The sequence below is a fragment of the Myodes glareolus genome, chromosome 21 (assembly GCF_982192425.1).
Source record: "Myodes glareolus chromosome 21, mMyoGla1.1, whole genome shotgun sequence".
NCBI classification, from domain to species: domain Eukaryota; kingdom Metazoa; phylum Chordata; class Mammalia; order Rodentia; family Cricetidae; genus Myodes; species Myodes glareolus.
Genome location: NC_142046.1, coordinates 50,519,214 through 50,540,269, shown reverse-complemented (window position 1 = coordinate 50,540,269; position 21,056 = coordinate 50,519,214). Strand labels below are relative to the sequence as shown.

The following is a 21,056-nucleotide window of genomic DNA, read 5'->3' as shown; positions in this document are numbered from 1 at the left end:
ATCAGACACATGGTATTGGCTAGTACATAGGAACATTTTAACATGTTATTTTTCCATTTTCTTGGAAGATACGGTCTTTCTATATAGCCCAGACCTACTCCAAAAACCCTTGATCTTTTTCCCTCAGTCTCAGAAATACATGAATGTCACCACGCCAAGTGTCAATAGGAATTTGGTACAGAAAGTTCTTTTATTTCACAACACTATGCAGATCATTAATCTTTTAGTGAAAGACTAGCGGTACACCACACAGAACTTATCTTTTTAAATACAATGAGATACTTTGCTGAATGGCAGGACTGAAGTTTGCAATAAAGGGAGATAAGATTTGGTGGCTTCAATGACCCACTAGTGTGGCTCACAGATAAAGAAGCTTGATTTAATAGGGGTGACATTGTACTACATGGGATGCATCGCTCCCATCTAAACTATTAGGATCGTGTAGGCATTTGCACAGGTGATATTTTACTCAAGCACACACCCCTTTGGGGGATGAGATCTGTACTCTATTCTGCAGACTCGGGCTACAGGAGATGCTGTGCTCTGCTTTCTTTCCACAGTCGAATATATATACTCACTCTTAAGATTCTCTTTTATGTTCATTTTTATCTATGAAGGTTTAATATTAATTACTACCAATGCCATTATGCATCTACCTCAATCTGAGCAATGACATCAAGAACAAAGGACGACCGATGGGTTCTTGGACCACTGCATTCTTATAAGCACACCGCTTCTTCCTCAAACTACACCTGCCCTAATCATTCTTTTTCTCTTTCTCAGATAATTTGTATTTAACAGACTGGAGACTGGGTGCTATTATCCGAGTCAGGAAATCGGATGGTGGCGATATGGCAGTTATTCGAAGTGGCATCAGCAGCTTGATGCAAGTGAAAGCATATGATGCGGACCTGCAGACTGGTGAGGGCACTGTTATCTGACTCCAACGCGGGCCCAGTTATCTGACTCGATGCTCCTTTATTTTGTCAACATAGTGTTGTATTCCCGTCAGCCACATAGTTTAGTTTCTTGGAAATGCACATCCCAGTATTTAAATGAAACGCTGTCTCTGGCAGGCCGATTTCCAACTTTGTCCTGTGGGGTCTGGAATGGCTTTGCCTGGACAAATCTATAGTGGTTTTGTATTTTCAGGGTCTAACCACTGCAACCAGCCCACCCATCCCAACGGGGACTGCAGCCACTTCTGCTACCCAGCACCCAACTTCCAGAGGGTGTGCGGCTGCCCCTATGGGATGAAGCTTCAGAGCGATCAAAGGACATGTGAAGGCGATCCCATTGGTGAGCCACCCACAGAGCAGTGTGGCAGCTTCTCTTTTGCCTGCGACAATGGCAAGTGTGTGCCCGATTTCTTCCGCTGTGACGGCGTGGATGACTGCCACGACGGCAGCGATGAGCATCAGTGTGCTGCCTTTAGTAAGTAGCGGCATGCTGGGATAGGGCAGGGGCGCGGTCGTATAAGCAATAATAAAACGTGGGCTGTGGTGTTCATGGGAAAATACCACGGTGGCATTTTAGAATATGCATGGTTTATAGGTAATGTTACAGGCGGATTAGATTATTGTCCATTAACGTTAGTTCTTTGGACCAATGTAGTTAGTTCTTCAAAGTCAAATCAGAGCTGAGGATAGGGCTCAAATGTAGTGAAATTTTTTCTTTAAGCACAAACAGGGCCTCGGGTTTGCTCACCGGTACTGGAGAGAATAGTATCACAGTATCATAGATACTTGGAACTGTAGCCTTAGAAAACATTATGTCCCGTGTATTTTATCCCCCTTTTTGGAGTGAAATGAATTGGAGTAGAATGAGTCTCTTGGTTGTATTCTAGTCCATGATGTTTCAGTCCTAATATCGTTGCAGACGTCCCCAACAACAAGACCCCAAATAATGGGTACTTAGTACTAATTACGAATTAATTATAAATTAATTAACCAAATAATAACTAACTAATGATTAATTATCAATTGTTAATTATTAGGCTTGTCATTAGCTAGCTCTCAGGATAGCTTAAGTCAACCCATTTACCTCATCTATGTAGCCTGCTTTCCTGCTTCTTTCTCATCTCTTCCTCCCAGGGTCCCTGCTCCTCTCTGTCCTCTTCCCAGCATCCTCTGTGCCTAGCTATTGGCCATTCAGCTTTTTTATAAAAGCAATCAGAGTGACACTTCTTCGAAAGTATTGTTCCACAAACACCCAAGAAGGCAACTGAGTGAGATCTTTTAGGGGCAAAGAAGGGTTCTTTGAAAAGCTGTGCATTTTCCTGAGCTTGTTGCAGAAGGCAAACACAAGATTATACCAACTCAAAGTCTAATTTAAGATAACTCTATTTACATCATGATATTCTATGCTTGGTACTCAACAAACCAGAACCTTTTGCCTATTTCTTCTTACTTTGTGTAAAGATGAGGGCTTGGTTTCTGCAGGAACAAAATTGGTCTCACAAATGTGTCAAACCCAACGTTGTCTTGACCCTTGACCCCTTTGTGGCTGTTTGCAGATAATTCTTGTTCCCCTTTGGCCTTCACCTGCGCCCGTGGTGGACAGTGCATTCCTAGCCAGTGGCGCTGTGACCAACACAACGACTGTTTAGATGGCAGTGATGAGCAGAACTGCCCTACGAGGCCCACATCTACCTGCCCATCCACCTCCTTCACCTGTGACAATCACATGTGTATCCCCAGAGACTGGGTCTGTGATACGGACAACGACTGCTCTGACGGCTCCGACGAAAAGAACTGTGGTGAGTTTTGAACTGTATTCTCTGGGTCGCTGAGCCTCGAATGGTTGGAATAACCTACAGGCTTTGCATTGTTTCCTCTAAGACCCTATCTGTATCTGATACAGGCTGGATGCTTCTTCGATAGGTACTGGATCTTATCAAAGCATAACACATATGTCTGACATCCAGATACACAAACAAGCCTGAACCAGATGTGGTGGTCTACATCTGTAGACTATGGGGGAGGCAAGAGAAATGGTGCCATGTATAAAGGGTAGAGAGAGAAGGATTTCGCTCCACAGAAGATGACATCAACCTTTGGCTATCATGTACTGTCTAACATGCATATACGATTATATATGCATGTCTATATGATTGCACATACATACATACATACATACATACATACATACATACACACACACATCACATTTAATACAGAATATAGACATAGTCACCCTTTTCATTTCAAGTTCAAGATGGAGCAGAGTTCTTCAACTAAATTCTTGAATTAGTTGCAGGATTGTAGGTGATTCACTTTCCTCTTGGAGGAGCTTGGCCCTTTGAAATCTTGCCCTCTAGGAACCCGTGATTTTCATGCATTTTGTGCAGTGGGTTGGGCAGCCTGCACACCTGTCGCCAGCATTGTTGCATGCTTAGCATGTGGTGGATGGATCAGGCTGCTCAGATTTGGTAGATTCACAGACACATGAGATACGGCTAGACACCTGGTGCTTCCGTGATCAGCGTCTTCTGTTTCCCAAGATTGGTCTTCTTATTCCACATCCTCATTTTGAGTTTATTGTGCTGGCTTTGACATTATGGCTGACATGAGGGAGCTGAGCACAGAGAACTGAGAAGTTAACAGAACTTGGCTTTGCTTTTGTATGTCATTAGATGCTTCAGCGACGTGCCAGCCTACACAGTTCCGCTGCCCTGACCATCGATGCATCAGCCCGACGTACGTCTGTGATGGAGATAAGGACTGTGTTGACGGCTCGGATGAGGCGGGCTGTGGTGAGTGGATGACTTCAGTCTTTCCTTAGCGTGTGCTCACTTTACCTTGGAGTTACTACTTTCAAACAACTTTTCCTCTCTCCTTTCTAGTGTTAAACTGCACGAGCTCGCAATTCAGATGTGCTGACGGGAGCGCGTGCATTGGCAGCCGATTTCGGTGTGATGGGGTTGTTGATTGCAAGGACAACTCTGACGAGGCAGGCTGTCGTAAGTACCACCCGCACGGTGTGCTTATACAAGGAAATGCTTTATTTTATTTAGTATTGGATATTGCTGTTTAGTTCTTTTTCATTCTGACAAGCTGGGGGAACACAAAACACAAAAGTGTTCACGAGTCAATGGGGTAATAGTACCCTATAATGATTTGTAGGTAGGCAGTCAATGTTATACAAATGTATACTGAATTTTATTAATTCCTTAGATTTTTTACATTCTTTACAATCCTAGGATATTTACCAATGTGGTTTTAAAAAATGTTTATTTGTTTGTGTGTACATGGCTGTACATGCCATGATACACAGGTGGAAGAGAGTTCTCGTTTTCCACCATGTAAAGTCCTTAGATCTTAGCTGTTTTGCCAGCCCCATCTGAATGCAGCTTCGTTCAAATCTCAATTGGAAAGGCAAATTATGAAATATAAATGGTATGGAATTGTGGAATTAACTCAAGGTAATTAAAGCCAGGCAGATAGCCTTAATAATGACTCAGTCACCCTTCTATGGAGGGTTCAAAAGCAAAGTCCTTCCAATCCCAGCATAGAAGCAAGTCTGATGGGCGCTGTTGATCAGAGCTTTGGGACTAAAGTCATGTGCTACCACAACTGGTAGGATTTCTCTGTGTAACAGCCCTGGTCTTCCTGGAACTCACTCTGTAGACCAGGCTGCCCTTGAGGGATTCACCCGCTCCTCCTCCTGAGTGCTGGGATTAAGAGTGTGCACCACCACCACCTGGTGGACCCTGTTCTTTCTATTTTCACAGATATGAAATAGATTTTATTTGTAAAACATTCTAGTTAAGGTAACACAGAGAAACCCTGTCTCAAAACCAAAACAAAAACCAAAAAAAGCAACCCCCAGAGCACAGAGGTCTTGGAACATTTGCCCTGTGGTATTTAGACAATCCCAAAAAATCAGAAGCACGTATGTAAACTTAGTGATAGAAGGAAAAGAAGTCCACACATAAATATTTTTATGTATCATAACGTGCAAGAAAAATCATTTGATATCATTTCAGCCTTAATATTGGTTCTGTCTTAATCATTATTATAAAGTCCCCATTTGTCCAGAGTAATTTCTTCTGTATCTATATGACAAAAGGGATCATAAATTGCAAATCCAAGTGCATCATCTGTATGCCTTTGCTTCTCCTAGCAACCAGGCCTCCCGGTATGTGCCACCCAGACGAGTTTCAGTGCCAAGGCGACGGCACCTGCATCCCCAACACCTGGGAGTGTGATAAACATCCCGACTGCGTCGACGGCTCTGATGAGCACAATGGCTGTGTCCCAAAGACCTGCCCCCCAACTCATTTCCTCTGCGACAACGGAAACTGCATCTTCCGACCCTGGACCTGTGACGGGGACAATGACTGCAGGGATATGAGCGACGAGAAGGACTGCCCTCCCGAGGCTTTCCGCTGTCCCTTTTGGCAATGGCAGTGCCCGGGCCACAATACCTGTGTCAACCTGAATCTCCTCTGTAACGGTGTCTCGGACTGCCCGAATGGGACCGACGAGTCCCCACTTTGTAGTAAGTTTCCTGACCACAGTTGACTGCCGGAAATGAATTCTGAACAGCAGTCTGCTGTAACCCAGCACTGTCGTAGTCCCCACGTAGCAGTTTGGGAAGAGATTTTAGTTCCTCTGTGATCTTATATCCCTGATGATTTAGTTCCAATAAATCCACGACTGCATCGTATTTCTCATTAAGTCCTTTGCTCTTGTGTCTGTGGTTCTCCCCCCTTTCTATGTCATTGTTTAACTAAATGAGGACATCACATCAAATTAACTCTCTTAGTAATGTGCTCATGAACTTCTCTAACTTGATGATTGTCTAATTTTAATCATATAACAACCAAAATCTGCGGGAGGGAGGGGGTCGGATTGTGTTTATGTGATTAAAATGTTCTGTTTGGCATGTGATTTTAATTACTGTCCCTTCTCTTTCCTCTTTGATTAACGCTCACTCTCAGATGAACCACAGCAGGTATGACTGAAACACTTCAGACATGTGCCGTGTAACTAATTACTGTGCCTCTCCCTGCTAGTGCATGTCCTGTGTTATGATTCTACCTGTCCGGTGTGTTGCTTATACCCAGGCATATGACCTGGCTTTGGGCAGGCTCAACCGTTGTCATGTTGGCCCTGGGAGTAAGGATGATGGTTTATGTCTTCTCCACTTTTTCTGTGACACCTTTAAGACCTATTTTTCCATTTCTAGTTAGGTTGGCGAACCCCAGAAACGCGTTTTAGATTTCTGTGTATGCTTCATCAAGGACGATTGGGTTTCTTGATGTCAGCTGTATTTTCTCATAGCACTAAATACCGGAGGGTGGTCGTAGAGTTTAGTTCCAATGGATAATAGATCCTCAGACAGTTAAGAGGAGACACTGTACAGATTATCCAAGAGAATCTGGCATGAGACTGCCTCAGAGTGAGTCAAAAAAGTAAGAATGTTTGACCCCCCCTCTTTCCCGTGACTCTTTATTCTAGATCAAGACAGCTGCATACACTCCAATGGTGGCTGCACTCATCAGTGTATGCAAGGGCCCTTCGGAGCCACATGCATATGTCCATCAGGATACCAACTTGCCAACGATTCTAAGACCTGTGAAGACGTGAATGAATGTGATAGTCTAGGCTTTTGCAGCCAGCACTGTGTCAACATGCGAGGTTCCTTCCGGTGCTCGTGTGATGCAGAATATACACTGGAAAGTGATGGGCGGACTTGCAAAGTCACAGGTAATCATGAAGCCTACAGGTGAACCACCTCCAGGAAGTTTCAGAGCCTCTCTGAGTATACATATTTGTCAAGGTTGACTAGCAGTCAGCCTGACTAGTCTCCTAGTCAGTTTATTTAATGCCTTGTGACCAATGTGAAAGTGAATATTCTAGGCATTAAATTATCGATCCAACTGCTTTCAAAGTGATTCAGCAGAGGAGGATTTAAAAGTTCCTTTATTGCCAGTCACAGTGGCATGTCTGTTATCCCAGCCCTTGGGAGGTAGGATCAGGTCAGCCTGGGCTTCATAGTGAGTTTAAGGCCAACCTGAACTACATGAGGCTCTGCTTCAACAATACCAATGTGAAAAAGGAGGGAATCTTTTAAAGTAGGCTGGATGAGAGGGGTCCAAGGGACAGACTGACTCTTAACATCATGAAGTTACCATTCATGATCCTTCGAAAGCAGACTAGGAAAAAATCTTCCTTTAAGTCATGGTGCTGTTGGTCATTTGGTTACTGCAGCTATGGTGGCCTTCTAGACCTTGAATAGCCTTAGGCCAACCTAATGTGGTATGATGTATTACTAAAAATACAAGGAATATTAGTAGACTAAACGCTTTGGGGAAAATCAAATAAAAAAATGCTCAATACATGATTCCTGCCAAGAATCAATCCCTCCGTGTGCTAGGGTAGATAGCAAAGAACAAGGAGAACCATAAGTACAGCTTACACTAGCCTGATATTCAGATACCCCCTGCTATAATTCAAGAAAGCAAGCTATTTCGGAATACTACTATGTTACATACTAATGAATACCAACGAACAATTAAGTTTCTAGGATGGCATGTATGGCTGTATGACAGCTGCAGACAGCTTATAGGTTAAGAATGAGTGTCTTACTCTCCCATTTCTTTAGTTTGGTATCGCCCATCGGATGCTGAAGAGACCCTTTGATTTAGTTGTTTTTTCCCTTTAGTTCATTAACAGTTTGTTTTTTCTTTTCCCCCGAACAGCTCCTGAAAGTCTGTTGTTAGTTGTGGCAAGTCGTGACAAAATCATTGTGGACAACATCACGGCCCACACGCACAACATCTACTCACTGGTCCAGAATGTCTCTTTCGTGGTTGCTATTGATTTTGATTCAGTCACAGGCCGTGTCTTCTGGTCCGACCTACAGCAGGGCAAAACCTGGAGTGCCTTTCAAAACGGAACGGACCAGAGAGTAGTAAGTGTTGACTGTTCCTCACCAAGAGAAGGTCCTACCCTTCCTTATCCTGAGCAACACATTCTATGCAAGAGGTCTGGATGTTCCTAACTTCAGTGCTGCGGGGCTGCTCTCCAGGCCTCGCCGCCATTTTGATTTCTCTACCATGTGATGCAGATTCTTCGCGAATCTTTCCTATGAGTGGAGGAAACACAAGAGCATAAACTTTTTAACCCATCTCCCTCAGTGTGATTGGTTAATTTTTTTTTCTGAGTTTATCTGAGTCATGTGTGTGGTTGCCAAAAGAGGACAGGATCAGATGACTGATCCCTAGTTGTGAGCGTTCTTGTGGGTGTTGGGAACAAAACTAAAGTCCTCTGTAAGATTTAGTGATTGAACCATTTATCTTTGAGTTTGTTTCTTGACCCCTGACAGTCACAATTTCTTTAGTGAACACTGTATGTCTTTACACATTGGTAGAGATCTTAGCAAATACAGAAGCTTTTAAAATCAAAATGAGACCACTCACTAATACATCTGTCTTGAATTATTTAAGGCTACGAATGTCTTATACTTATCCCTGAAAATACTATTGGCTTACTGGCTAGCTACATAATATTCCTTATTCTAGATTTCCATACAATTTCTTTTCTCCTCCTCCTCTTCCTCCTCCTTCTCTCCTCCTCCTCCTTTTCCTTATTCTTTGATACAGAGTTTCTCTATAGGTTTGGAGTCTGTCCTGAAACTTGTTCTGTGGATCTAGCTGCCTGAATACTGGGATTGAAGGAGTGCACCACTACCGCCCGGCTTGACATTCACATAATTTCTGTTGTTGCCTCCATTTATTCTAATATTCACCTCTTCTTCTTTTGTCTGTAGGTCCACGACAGCGGCACCTCTGTGACAGAAACGGTTGCAGTTGATTGGATAGGTCGCAATCTTTACTGGACAGACTATGCTCTGGAAACGATTGAAGTCTCTAAAATTGATGGAAGCCATAGGACTGTACTGATTAACACAAATGTCTCAAACCCCAGGGGACTAGCGTTAGATCCCAGAATGGGGTAAGAAAGACACTGATTTAGCCCTGCAAGTCTTTATCGAATGGATGTTAGGTTTCTCAGGCTTGCAGTAATGGCCTGCTGATGGGTCTCTTGGCTGAGATTTGGAAACAGCAATAGGGCTGTTTCTGCTTCGTGTTCATGTGATTTTCTTGAGAGGCCTTTTAAGCTGGTTAAGGAAGAGACATTGCCTTGATTGGAAACGAAAGAAAGAAATATTTCCTAGGTTTTATGAAATTAGACCATTTCTACAGGATGCTGAGTCAGAGTTTATGCTTAATGTGATGCTTACTTCCCAGATAGTGTACGTTATTCCACATTAGTGAAGTTTAATGAATCTCTGAAGATAAGGTAAAACCAAAAAACTATTTGTTGCCATCAGACCATTCCCTTGTCATAAGGCACTGCATATTTTATGCACATTATTAAAAAAAATAGCTAGATGGTCTGCGGTTGTCTTGTGACCCCAGAGGCATGACTCACACATGTTTCCTCTTTTCACAGTAACCGTCTAATGTTCTGGTCTGACTGGGGCCGTCACCCACGGATTGAGCGAGCCAGCATGGACGGCACCATGCGCACGGTCATTGTCCAGGAAAAGATCTACTGGCCCTGCGGCTTAACCATTGACTACCCCAACCGACTCATCTATTTCATGGACGCCTATCTCGATTACATCGACTATTGCGATTATGATGGGCGCAATCGGAAGCAGGTCATTGCAGGCGATTTGGTGAGTTTTCGATAAGTTCAAACCCCAGTAGAAATCAGTAAAAGAGAACTGAGAACAGATGCGCACAATGAGAATAAACAAAAGAAAACCAGACTAGGGAGTAACAGTGGTTAACCAACCTTCTGTTCCTAGCAAGAAAATACATTTATTTTAGCCATAGCTTGTACCATGTCCAGGAAATGATTAATAGTCAATGGATGCTAGTGTTGTGCTTATATATCTTTAAAAATGATGTAACTAGATTTATATTTCTCAATGAAGACAGAGCATGTTATGTGTTTAATTTTTTTATTCAATGAATTCTGTTTAAGTTTGACAAGTTGGTCAATGCCACGAGGAGCGAGCCTTCGTGCATATTGGGTGATATATACCTACAATATAACAGAAATAGCCCTGGAACAATTTCCATTTCAAAAATGAATGCCCAGTATCATTCCTAGTTGCCTACTCTAGGAACTAGCATCTTCAGTATTTAAGCGCCAGACATTCCTTCCCATTTCTGCGTGAGGTCTCACTGTCCGCTTCTCTTCCAGGTTCTCCGCCACCCTCACGCTCTGACTCTGTTCGAGGACTCTGTGTACTGGACCAACCGCGGGACTCGGCAGGTGATGAAAGCCAACAAGTGGCACGGGGGCAACCAGTCTGTTGAAATGTACAGCGTTCAGCAGCCTCTTGGGATCGTCGCCATTCATCCCGCAAGGCAACCGTCTTGTAAGTGATGGCAGCCTGCCTGGGAATAGCACTTTCTTCCCACTCCCCGCAGTAACTCCGTGCTTTGCCTGGGCTTCTGCGTCATTCTTGCTTTTATTTACTACTGGAAGAACAGTCCTTGGTAGCTGACTTTGTAGGTGACATTATGTATACGGTATATGTATGTACTGTATATACTGTATGCGTAATGTAGCAATTAGCTACTACCTCGGTGACCTACTTAAGCTGCTATTCGTTGGGATTCATTATGATACCGTCTTTCTGTAGGTGTTCTGCTGTGGCCATCACATGTCACCTTCATGCATAGGGTGTGGGTGCATATATGATTGGGAGGGACAAATCTTTCCATAATCTTCTTTTCTCAAATCTCGCCAGTGGTGTGTTTCTTCTGTGGTTTGCTTTCACCATGTTAGACTATATCATGGTCTAGTGGCACAGCAGGCAAATCTCAGCTTTGATCCTTTATACTTTTCTGTTATATCTTGAACATCTGTCTCTCTCAACATTGCTGCCTTGCATCATCTATGGGAGAAGCTTTTCTTAGCCACCTCTCACAGTGCTCTGACATCTTATCCTCCCATTCTGAAATTACCACCCACAACATGAGTTACCTGCTCTGTTTCCTTTCTAGAATGCCCACTCCATGTTTAGATAAACTGTGTTTGGGAATCTACAGATGCCTAGTATTTTGGTGGAGAAAAGAATAGATTATCTAGCATGTTATATGTAGAAGAAACAGGACTCATGCAAAGCAGACATAGTAGCAGCCTTCATCTTCATTCTTCATACGGCAAGGTAGCTTTTAGGTCTGGCAAGTCGACATTGTATTTATATTATAGGTTCTTTGTAGTTCAGTGACCAGTTATATCCTGAAGCTAGGACCTTGTGAAAGCCATTCTTGTGACCCCGTACTGGACTGCGGTGCATGTGGTTTCCATTCACGCATGCACACACGTGCATTCTCCTCTTTTCTTCCACAGCTCACAACCCATGTGCCTTGGCTCCCTGCAGTCACCTTTGCCTGCTTTCTGCCCAGGACCCTAGATCTTATTCTTGTGCTTGTCCTTCAGGATGGAACCTCTCTGACGATTCTGTCAACTGCGTGAGAGGTAAGTGTGCTCTGATGATGAAGCCTGTCATAGTTGCGGCTAGACTGCACCCAGTTCCGTTCAGTGGGACGATAGGGTTACGCATCTCTATTGCTATACAGGTTCTGTGTACTTGTGCATATAGGTCAACCTTTAACCTTTAACTTCATGTTTTCTTAACACCTAACTTTTCTGATAAGGGAGTTTTCAAATTCTGCATTTAAAGTAGATTTTTTTTTGATGTTTGTGCTCAGCCCTCACATTTCCAAGTCCTTTGTTTCATTTATTCTTATACCAAATATTCAATGGTGAGTGATCCGTCCTGGGTCTTCAACTTCACAATCGTTAATGTTATTATCTGATACCCCAGAAATAAGTGCTGTCTCTGTAAGAAATATTACAAGTGGCCATTTGAGCCATTTAATCTTAGTTATATTAGTGGGTTGATTGAAGGGTGTGTGGAGTGTTGTGTCAAGTGGTCTGGAGAGTACAAAAGGAAAGAAACGATTTCTTCAAGGGTGTATATGCATAGAACTCATGAAAATCATCCTCTATTGCTCAGACCTTTAAAAAGTTACTCTTAATCTGTTCACCCCTCACCGAGGAGTGGAAGTATTTTGAAACTGATAGAAATTGCTAGAGAAGCTGAAACAAAATAGTTAGTTGCAACATGTTTCCAAATCCTTAGGGAAACCGGGCTTTGAAATGGAAAATAAATACGCGATGGGTTTTAGGGCATTTATAGAGTTTTCAGGTTACAGTGCTTACAGCTGAGGTCCTGAGGGTGGTGCCCCATCCGGTTCTGTGGCACCATGCACTGATACTCTCCTGATGAAAGGTTTTAATGATCTGGGACTGACTGGCATTTGCTACTTTTCTCTGAGATTTATTACATTACTAATCCTTGGTGAAATTTAGTGTGTCCTTGAATCTTTCAGAGAAGATTAATCTGGACATAAATATTTTAGACACAGAGCATTCCTTCACCAGACAGCTCCTCATTGTAGGGACATCTAATGGTGACACTTGTCATTTCACAAATAATTTCACTTGTGGTTTTCCCGTGGTTTGGCTTTGGAAGTGGTCGCTAGTGTCTCCTGTTGGTTTCTGAAGATGGGCTAGGGTTGCATGGTGGGGGTGGTGTTTGCCTGTGTGGGTTTTAATCTCAGTCCTGCAAAACCAAAAACCAAACTAAGTAAGCATCAGTAAACCAATAGTGGTTAATGGTGGATAGGGTTGCCTGGTTGTTTTCTTCTTTCTTCATTTTTATCTCGTTTTACATTACTATAGGTGGCTTGTGTGCCTGTGCACACGGGAGTATGTCTGTGTGTGTGTGTGGATATCAAAGGACCATTGCCCACTGTTAGCTTCCCCTGTGGGTTCCAGCTTGTGTGACAAATGCTTTGTCCACTGAGCCATCTCATTTGACTCACTTTTCCTTTTTTATAGTGTCAAATTAGAGGATGAGGACTTTCTTACACTTATTTAGGAAATACACTTCCCATAATGACCAAAGCAGGTAGACAAACTCTAGCTGTCCATCCAAATAGGTTTCTGACTCAGGGTCGGAATGGAAAACGCAACCTGGGCGTTTCCATATATAATCACTAGATTATATATTTCCTCGTGTGAATTCTACCCATTTCAGTTATGCAGTTATTATTGACCACACCCCAACACCCCCCGACAGATACACACACACACACACACACACACACACACACACACACACACTTGAACAAATAGACACACGCAGACACATACACACATAGACACATGGAAAAAAGGCACAAAGACACACACACACACACACACACACACACACAGAATCCATGGTCTCCTGAAAGCAAGGCAAGTAATCTCTAATTTAGCTACAGCCCTCAGATTTTCAATCAAGGTCTAAATATACAATAGTGAGAAAATTACACACAATAGTAATTGTGCCTCAAAACGGTACCTGAGAGGCACGAGACAAGTTACTCTTTACTAAGTTGGTTCCACTTCCCCACCTTCCCTGCATCCTTTATTGACAAGGGAGAACTTTCTGACCAAATCCTGATAGATTGTCTGAGTAAGGAGATAACGAGGACCATGTCGCAGTCCATCCTCAGGCCGTGTCTCCTGCGGGGCTGGAGGGCTTCTGTGGGAGGACTATGGTTCGTCACGACACTTCTACGTTAGTGCTGCAATGCCTGATGTACTGCTTGCCGTTTCCACAGGTGATCAACCTTTCTTGATGTCTGTAAGAAATGATATAATATTTGGAATCTCCCTTGACCCCGCGGTGAAGGGCAACGACGCTATGGTCCCCATAGCAGGGATACAGAATGGTTATAATGTTGAGTTTGATGACACAGAGCAGTTCATCTACTGGGCCGAGAACCCGGTAAGTTGTATGCGCTCCATGTATATGGCCATTATTTTAGGACAAAGTTCCCTCAGGGATCTCCAGGAAGACATTTGATGCGGCTTTTGGGGGCCTTGGGTTTCATGGGGCAAATGTTTCCTTCATGGAAGCTTCATTTCATCTGCCAGAATGGGGAAAGAGCCAATGAGGAAAAAGGGGGCTGAAGAGATCTCTGTGGTTGATGGTTGCCACTTTGAAATGTACTTTCAATTTTTGGGGAGTTTTCTTTCCTTCTGAAAGTTCAGGTGCTCAACTTTGTTTTGCTTTTTCCAACAAGTGAGGAGCAGCAAGGAAGCACTGGTGGTACCGGCAATAGCTGTACTGAGAAGGGGGCTTCTGTGTAGGGGCCATGCCCCTGCCTCAGGTCAGCTCACCTCCCTTGTCTTTCTTCCCAGGGTGAAATTCACAGAGTGAAGACTGACGGCAGCCAGAGGGCAGTGTTTGCTCCTCTATCTCTGGCCGGGTTCTCCTATAGCCTGGCCTTAGATTGGGTATCGAGAAACCTTTATTATACCACTTCTGCAAGTCGATCCATTGGGGTAAGGCTTTTCATTTGTTTCCTACAAATTATCTTATATTCAAAGATAGCAAGGCATTTTTTTCTCCTTGAACACAAGCTCCCGTGAGGCAAAGCTATGTAGGGGAGGGGTGGTAGAAATCTTGTCAGTGGTTTTTTTTTTTTTTTTTTTTTACTGAGCCTCGGAGGATGACCAGCACCTGCTTCTAGAAAAAAGTATGGAAAAGGCAGAGAGATAAAAACCCTGAACCCATGAACTTTTGACCTTGGACAGATGTCTTCATGGTACTGAGTTATCTTATCAAACAGGGCACAAATTATCCCATGTATTCAACATAGGAGATGAATCATCCAACGGTTTGTATGTTCTTCCTGGTCTATACTGTTCCAGAAGGGAACATTCCATGTTGAAGATAGGAGAGGTGGTGCTGAGGAACCTGCTGTCCACTAGGGGTCGCTGTGAGCCTGTTCCTTGAAAACAGGTGCAGTTTATAAATGAAGCCTGCAGGTGGCTGATGAGAAAGCTTGAGGTAGACTAGAAGGGATTTAATGTGACCCAAGAAGATTCTAAGACTCAGACAACGTAGGAGATTGTAATAGAAAGGGGCAATCTGAAATCAGAAAAATTATTGTAGTTCAAGCAGTAATTAGAAATGCCAGACAAGGCATAGATTGAGGGGGGGAAAAGGTAGCGTGCATGTATGCGTGCGTGCGTGTGGTTGAGAGAGGAAGGGAGAGAGGTGGCGGTGGTGGGGGGATGCTAACACAGATAAGTGTATTTGCATCCAGTAGCGATTTTACGGAAAACCTTCTGTATAGCATCATCGCTGGGAAGTGTTTGTCTCCATATATGTCAGTGCCCATGGGGACCTTAAGAATATGCTGGATCCCCTGGAACTGGAGTTATAGGCACTCCAGTGAGCCAAAATGTGGATGTTGGGAGCATAGTCCAAGCCTCTCTGAGCCACCTCTCCAGCCCTGATTGTACTTTGTGCTGAGATTATTCTTCCCAGCCCCGGAGAGGAAAGAGGTGGTGGGGACTGAGGGAAACACAATGGCATCTTTAGCCATTACTGGTTATGCTTTAGCTTTTAGCTTTACATCCCATCCATCTTTGTTTCCGTGAAAGAAATTCAGTTCTAACACACGAATTTGGACTGTAGGTGGTGACACTCCAGGGAGACACAAGGTACGGAAAAACGCTGATTACCAACGATGGCACCTCTCTTGGCGTTGGCCTCCCAGTTGGCATAACAGTTGACCCAGCCCGTGGGTGAGTGGTACCAAGTGGCCCGTATGTTCCTCATCCATGCCCCGGTCTGATGAAGTGTCCTGTTGACATTTAAACTGTAGGGTATGTGACGTTTTAATAATGTAAACCCCAGTGAGGAAGAGCAGTAACTCGGAATTATGTTGAATATGAAGGTGGATGTTTCTTCCTTTAAATTCAAGTGAATATTAGGTGCTCCATTTGCAGGAATTTTAGGAACTAAATATGATACAAGCCTGGACAATACATTCTGACTTAACAGACCTTGAAGGCTGAGCAGATGGAAAATTCCACCATCCAGTCTTCAGTACTATTCAAAATGACGTCATGTAACAGACCTCTAGAGATGCTGATGGGGACGCTGGTTAAGTGCCCCTCTACATTGGATCACTCCTTTTTATTTTCAGTTTCATGAAAGCCTCATGCTTTTTTTGGTTTTAGGAAACTGTATTGGTCAGACCAGGGGACGAACAGTGGGGTTCCTGCCAAGATTGCAAGTGCTAACATGGACGGGACAGCTTTAAAAATTCTCTTCACTGGGGACCTGAGTCACCTGGAGGTTGTGACCCTGGACATCCAGGAGCAGAAGCTCTATTGGGCGGTCTCCAGCAGAGGCGTGGTATGAGCCGCCTTTCACTGCCTGCTTACACCACTGTGATTCCAAATATGCTGGGTTACTTGGCAACCTAAGATCAGGGTATTCCTGCACGTTCTCTCGACAGTGCTCGGCTTGCTTCAGTGCATGGCAACATTCTCTCCAGAACGATGGTTATTATTTATCCCCCTTTCATTCAGGATAAGTAATCACTACTTGGCCTTTGGAGACATCGATTTAACATGTTAAGTGATGTCAGTCTTCTCACTGGAAAGACTCTAGGTTCCCTCATTGCAGAGTAGACACACACACACACACACACACACACACACACACACACACACACCAGAGACTAAGCAAGTTTCTCAGCTTAGCAGCTAAAGACCCGGTTAGTACACATGTGGAATTTCCTCTGATAGTTTTAAACTCCAAGATGGAGCCCCTCATGCTCGGCGAGATTCCATTGACACTTGACCCTTGCTGCTCTTGTGTAGCTGAGCTTGACAAAGGAAGTGCTCAGTAATGATTGATGAATCAGATTGTATGTTCGGATATATTCTGGACAGTAGTAATTTGAGATCAATGACACTGATGTTAGCCACGATGCCATGAAGTGTAGTCCTTGCTCTTTCCCTTTTCTGTTCCCCAGATACCAGCCATCGTTTCTGGGATGGCATTGTTATTTGTATCACCAACTACAATTCTGGGTATTGAACCTAGGACACTTGCCTACCACGTACTCGGTCTTTCATCAATATACAGCCTCTGCTGTCCCAATACTTATTTACAGTGAGATGGCTCCGTGATTCCTTGCCTCTAGGCTTTCAGGATTTCTGTCATTTCTGGCACATAACCTCTGGTTTCTCCTGTCTGTAAAGTAGCGAATAACTCAGATAACTCAGTACAGGCTTTTGAACCCAAGTTAAGGCAGTGTTACTCCCCCACACTTCCTAGAAGCCGTCTACTTGATTCTTTCTCTGCGGACAAAAACTGTTTATCCACACCATAGCACCACGCTTGGCTCCCACGCAGTAGGACTGGCCTGAAGTTCTGGGGAACATGTCTCTGGAGATGTCACAGCCAATGTCTATCAGCTGCATGCATAATGGTGCATGCTCAGACATTTCTTCTTAAGCATGCTGTGAGTCACTCAAAGATGAGGATGTTTGCCTGTTCTGCATATTTGTCTTGGACCAATTCCATATAGGTAGAAAGGACAGAGCACCATAGAGATGCAAGAGAATGGGAACTTGAACATGATCATTCAATATGATTCAATATGAATCAGTGAGTAACAAGACTTCTGATCCTTTAGATTGAAAGAGGGAACGTGGACGGCACAGAGCGGATGATCCTGGTGCACCACCTGGCCCACCCGTGGGGTCTTGCGGTCCATGGCCCCTTCCTTTACTACTCTGACGAGCAGTATGAGGTTATTGAAAGAGTCGACAAGTCCTCTGGGAGCAACAAAGTAGTCCTGAGAGATAATGTTCCGAATTTGAGAGGCCTTCAGGTTTATCACCGACGCAGTGAGTACACGACATCCTTTCACTCACACCCTGTCCACATGTATTATACTTCCTGGTGTATACACATGTAAGCAAAATTACTGGTGAATATTTGACAGCTAAGTGTTAGTGACTTATCTGACATCTCGAAGGCCAGAATTAGCTTGCTACTTTTTTCTTCTGCATGTTTCCTTTTGTAATAGGACCTCCATGAAGGGCAGCCATATTTTCTCTCTCTCTCTCTCTCTCTCTCTCTCTCTCTCTCTCTCTCTCTTGTTTACTGCTCAATGTAAATTTCGGGACAGAATTTTTAGCCTTAACTAAAGTACCCCCCCAACAACAAATTAACTTTATTCCTTTTATTTTACCAAGATAGGATCTTACCATGAAAGTAATATCTGCCTCTGACTACCAAGCTTTTATATTAGATTTATAATGAGTTTCTTTTTCACTTTAACCACCAAGAGTACCAACTATTCTGCATCATATATGCAATTTTTATTGTGTGTGATTAAAATTTCTTTTAAATATTCTTATCTCATAGATTGAAATGCAAGGAGGCAAAAAACAAATTCCTGTCTTTCAGTATTGATATTAATCTGCTAATCTAGTTATTATGTGTTTATTTTTATACTTGGACTGCCAAGTCCAAAGGTTACAGACTGATTTTTGAATTCTTTTATTAGGTGCTGCTGACTCTTCCAATGGCTGTAGCAACAACCCAAATGCTTGCCAGCAGATCTGCCTGCCCACACCAGGTGGAATGTTCTCCTGCGCCTGCGCCAGTGGGTTTAAGCTCGGTCCTGATCAGCGCTCCTGTTCCCCATATAACTCTTTCATTGTTGTTTCCAAGTTGTCTGCAATTAGAGGCTTTAGCCTGGAGTTATCGGATCATGCAGAGGCCATGGTGCCAGTGGCTGGCCAAGGTAAGGGCACTCCTAATAAAGTCACGCTTGCTTCCAGCGGGTGCCAGCCCCAATGTGGTTTATAAACAGAATCTTCTGGAGGCGGAAGGGCTGTCAAACCCAGAGCTGAGCCAAGTCCTGTTCTCTGGATTGTGGTGGAGAATCTAATGGGGCCAGAGTTTACTGTTTCATGAGATTCACAGGCTTAGAGGGTTGTAAAGAATAGCATGGATTTTCGGGAGGTATCACTGAATTCCTTCCTTCCTTCTCTGTTAATGAGGTGTACACAAATTTATTAGTATATATTTGGTGAAGTGATGTATTAGTCCCCAATAATTTAATTATATTTTTCTTTCTTTCTTATTTATTTAATCAATTAATTTATTTTTTGAGAAAGTCTATGTATTCCTGTTTACCTGAAACCCACTTTATATAGACCAGAGATCCACCTGTTTATGCCTCCTGATTGCTGGGATTAAAGGCACGTGCCACCCTGCCTGACTTAATAATCATATTTGTGAATATGTAAGCAATAACTTGCCTCTTGGATATAAGCCAAAGTATGTAGCAGAGTTTTCTAGCACCAGAAGAAACATGTGAGAATATTCTTGCCAGGATATCTATTTCAGAACACCAAGGGGTGGTGATGAAACTTGCTTGCTCACCGCTAAAATGAAGGGTCGTGGACTTGCTCCCCAGCATTGCAAAAACCAAGTCAAACCAACAACAGGAAGGAAACACACTCAGAAGAAACTTCTGCACCCACTAACAATTCTGCAGTCTTGACAAGACAATAGCAGCAGGAGTTGGCACATCAGAGTGAACAGTGGTCTCACAAGGCCCCTTCTAGATGAAGACTTGCTGAGAGGAGAGCGAGTCTTTCCCAGGGATGCACTCCCCCCTCAGTCGGTTTCATTCAAACAAAAAAGTTGTTAGTGCAGTTTGTAGAATACATGTAATAATAATAAGGAAAATAATAAAGAAAAAGAATACATGAAAGTAGACGAGGTTAAGAAGTAGAGGAGAGGGAGCAGTAGCGGGCAGCAGGACATGCTAAAAGGCTTTAATAAAACACAGTAGTTCGTATAGCACACAAATGCTAATAAAGGAGGGGGGGAATTTGAAAAGTGCCGGTTCAGTTTGCTGATTTGTCTTAAATGTTGTAGGGCGAAACGTTCTCCATGTGGATGTGCATGTTGCCTCTGGCTTTATTTACTGGTGTGATTTTAGCAGCTCTGTGAGAGCCTCTAATGGAATCCGTAGAATCAAACCCGACGGATCCAATTTTACCAACATCGTTACCTACGGCATAGGCTCAAATGGAATCCGGGGCATTGCTGTGGACTGGGTAGCAGGTACGTGATCTACAGCTTTCGTTTTCATCTCTGCGTCGGAATTGGTTTTTCTAGGTCAGGCATAAGATCATTAAGACTAAATGAAGGATAAGGTATTTTAGTTGACAGATTAATTGGGGATGAATCTTTTCATTTTTGTTCTATTTTATGCAATTGAGCAGGAAAATATTAAATTGAGAATAGAATTATCTAGAATTATGAAGAGGAAAGGCATTTGCTTACTTTAAAGTCAAGAAGCTTTAGCTGCATATTCACTTGTTGTGTTTATTTTTTGACATTATAATTACATAATTTCCCCTTCTCCTCCTACCTCGCTACTCTCCTTCAAATGCATGACCTCTTTTGTCATAATTGCCTGCATATCCTTGCTTATATATACACTGGATCCCATTCATATCCCTGTCTTTTTGTTTCTGCCCTCTGCCCTCTGCGCTTGCAACCTTCCCCACAAAAGAAAGGGGAAAAGAAAAAAAATAAATAAAAACAAACAAGGAAACAAACAAAAGTATGTTATCTTCATTTGTAATGAGTTGGTTGGGTTCAAGTCTTCTGATACAGGTAGTAACGGGGGAGGTGGTAGCGGGTGGTGGCAGTTCTCCTACTCGACACACCCACCACCAGTGCCAGTTCTACCATTTAACCCCAGTGAGGTGTGGGACCCTTCCTTTGAGTGTGAGGGGCTGGACTAACTCTCCTGCTTTCATGCCTCTGAGGCCAGATGGCAAGGGGTGGGTGCGGAGAGGACTAAATTCCTGTTCACACACCCATGGCTGGATTCCCACTTAACAGGGTCAGCTGCCCCTGTGAGGAACAGGGCTCACTTTCCAGAGCTGCTGAGGGGAGTTGCAGACTCTTAATTGCTTCCTTGATAATGTATAAAATAATCATTACAGGTATTTCTCTTAGTTGTTGGTGTGCCCAACTCACAGTATTATATCAATTTAGTTATGTTGTTTATATTACAGAGACTATTATATATTGTTGATCTTGATGAGTAGATATGGCTC

At 43.3% G+C, this 21,056-nt stretch overlaps 1 protein-coding gene across 1 annotated transcript in view; it reads left to right on the top strand.

The window, feature by feature from the left end:
* The window catches only part of Lrp2 (LDL receptor related protein 2), a 121,737-nt gene that overhangs the window by 58,318 nt on the left and 42,363 nt on the right, over positions 1-21,056 (top strand). The window contains exons 20-38 of the mRNA XM_048426082.3: positions 784-921; positions 1,153-1,434; positions 2,516-2,758; positions 3,635-3,754; positions 3,845-3,961; positions 5,125-5,502; positions 6,465-6,713; positions 7,709-7,920; positions 8,779-8,963; positions 9,465-9,693; positions 10,227-10,404; positions 11,385-11,513; positions 13,712-13,878; positions 14,295-14,438; positions 15,580-15,689; positions 16,128-16,305; positions 17,597-17,810; positions 18,476-18,715; positions 19,861-20,049. Coding sequence (XP_048282039.3) covers positions 784-921; positions 1,153-1,434; positions 2,516-2,758; positions 3,635-3,754; positions 3,845-3,961; positions 5,125-5,502; positions 6,465-6,713; positions 7,709-7,920; positions 8,779-8,963; positions 9,465-9,693; positions 10,227-10,404; positions 11,385-11,513; positions 13,712-13,878; positions 14,295-14,438; positions 15,580-15,689; positions 16,128-16,305; positions 17,597-17,810; positions 18,476-18,715; positions 19,861-20,049 — 3,702 coding nt within the window. The remainder of the gene's footprint in view (positions 1-783; positions 922-1,152; positions 1,435-2,515; positions 2,759-3,634; positions 3,755-3,844; positions 3,962-5,124; positions 5,503-6,464; positions 6,714-7,708; positions 7,921-8,778; positions 8,964-9,464; positions 9,694-10,226; positions 10,405-11,384; positions 11,514-13,711; positions 13,879-14,294; positions 14,439-15,579; positions 15,690-16,127; positions 16,306-17,596; positions 17,811-18,475; positions 18,716-19,860; positions 20,050-21,056) is intronic.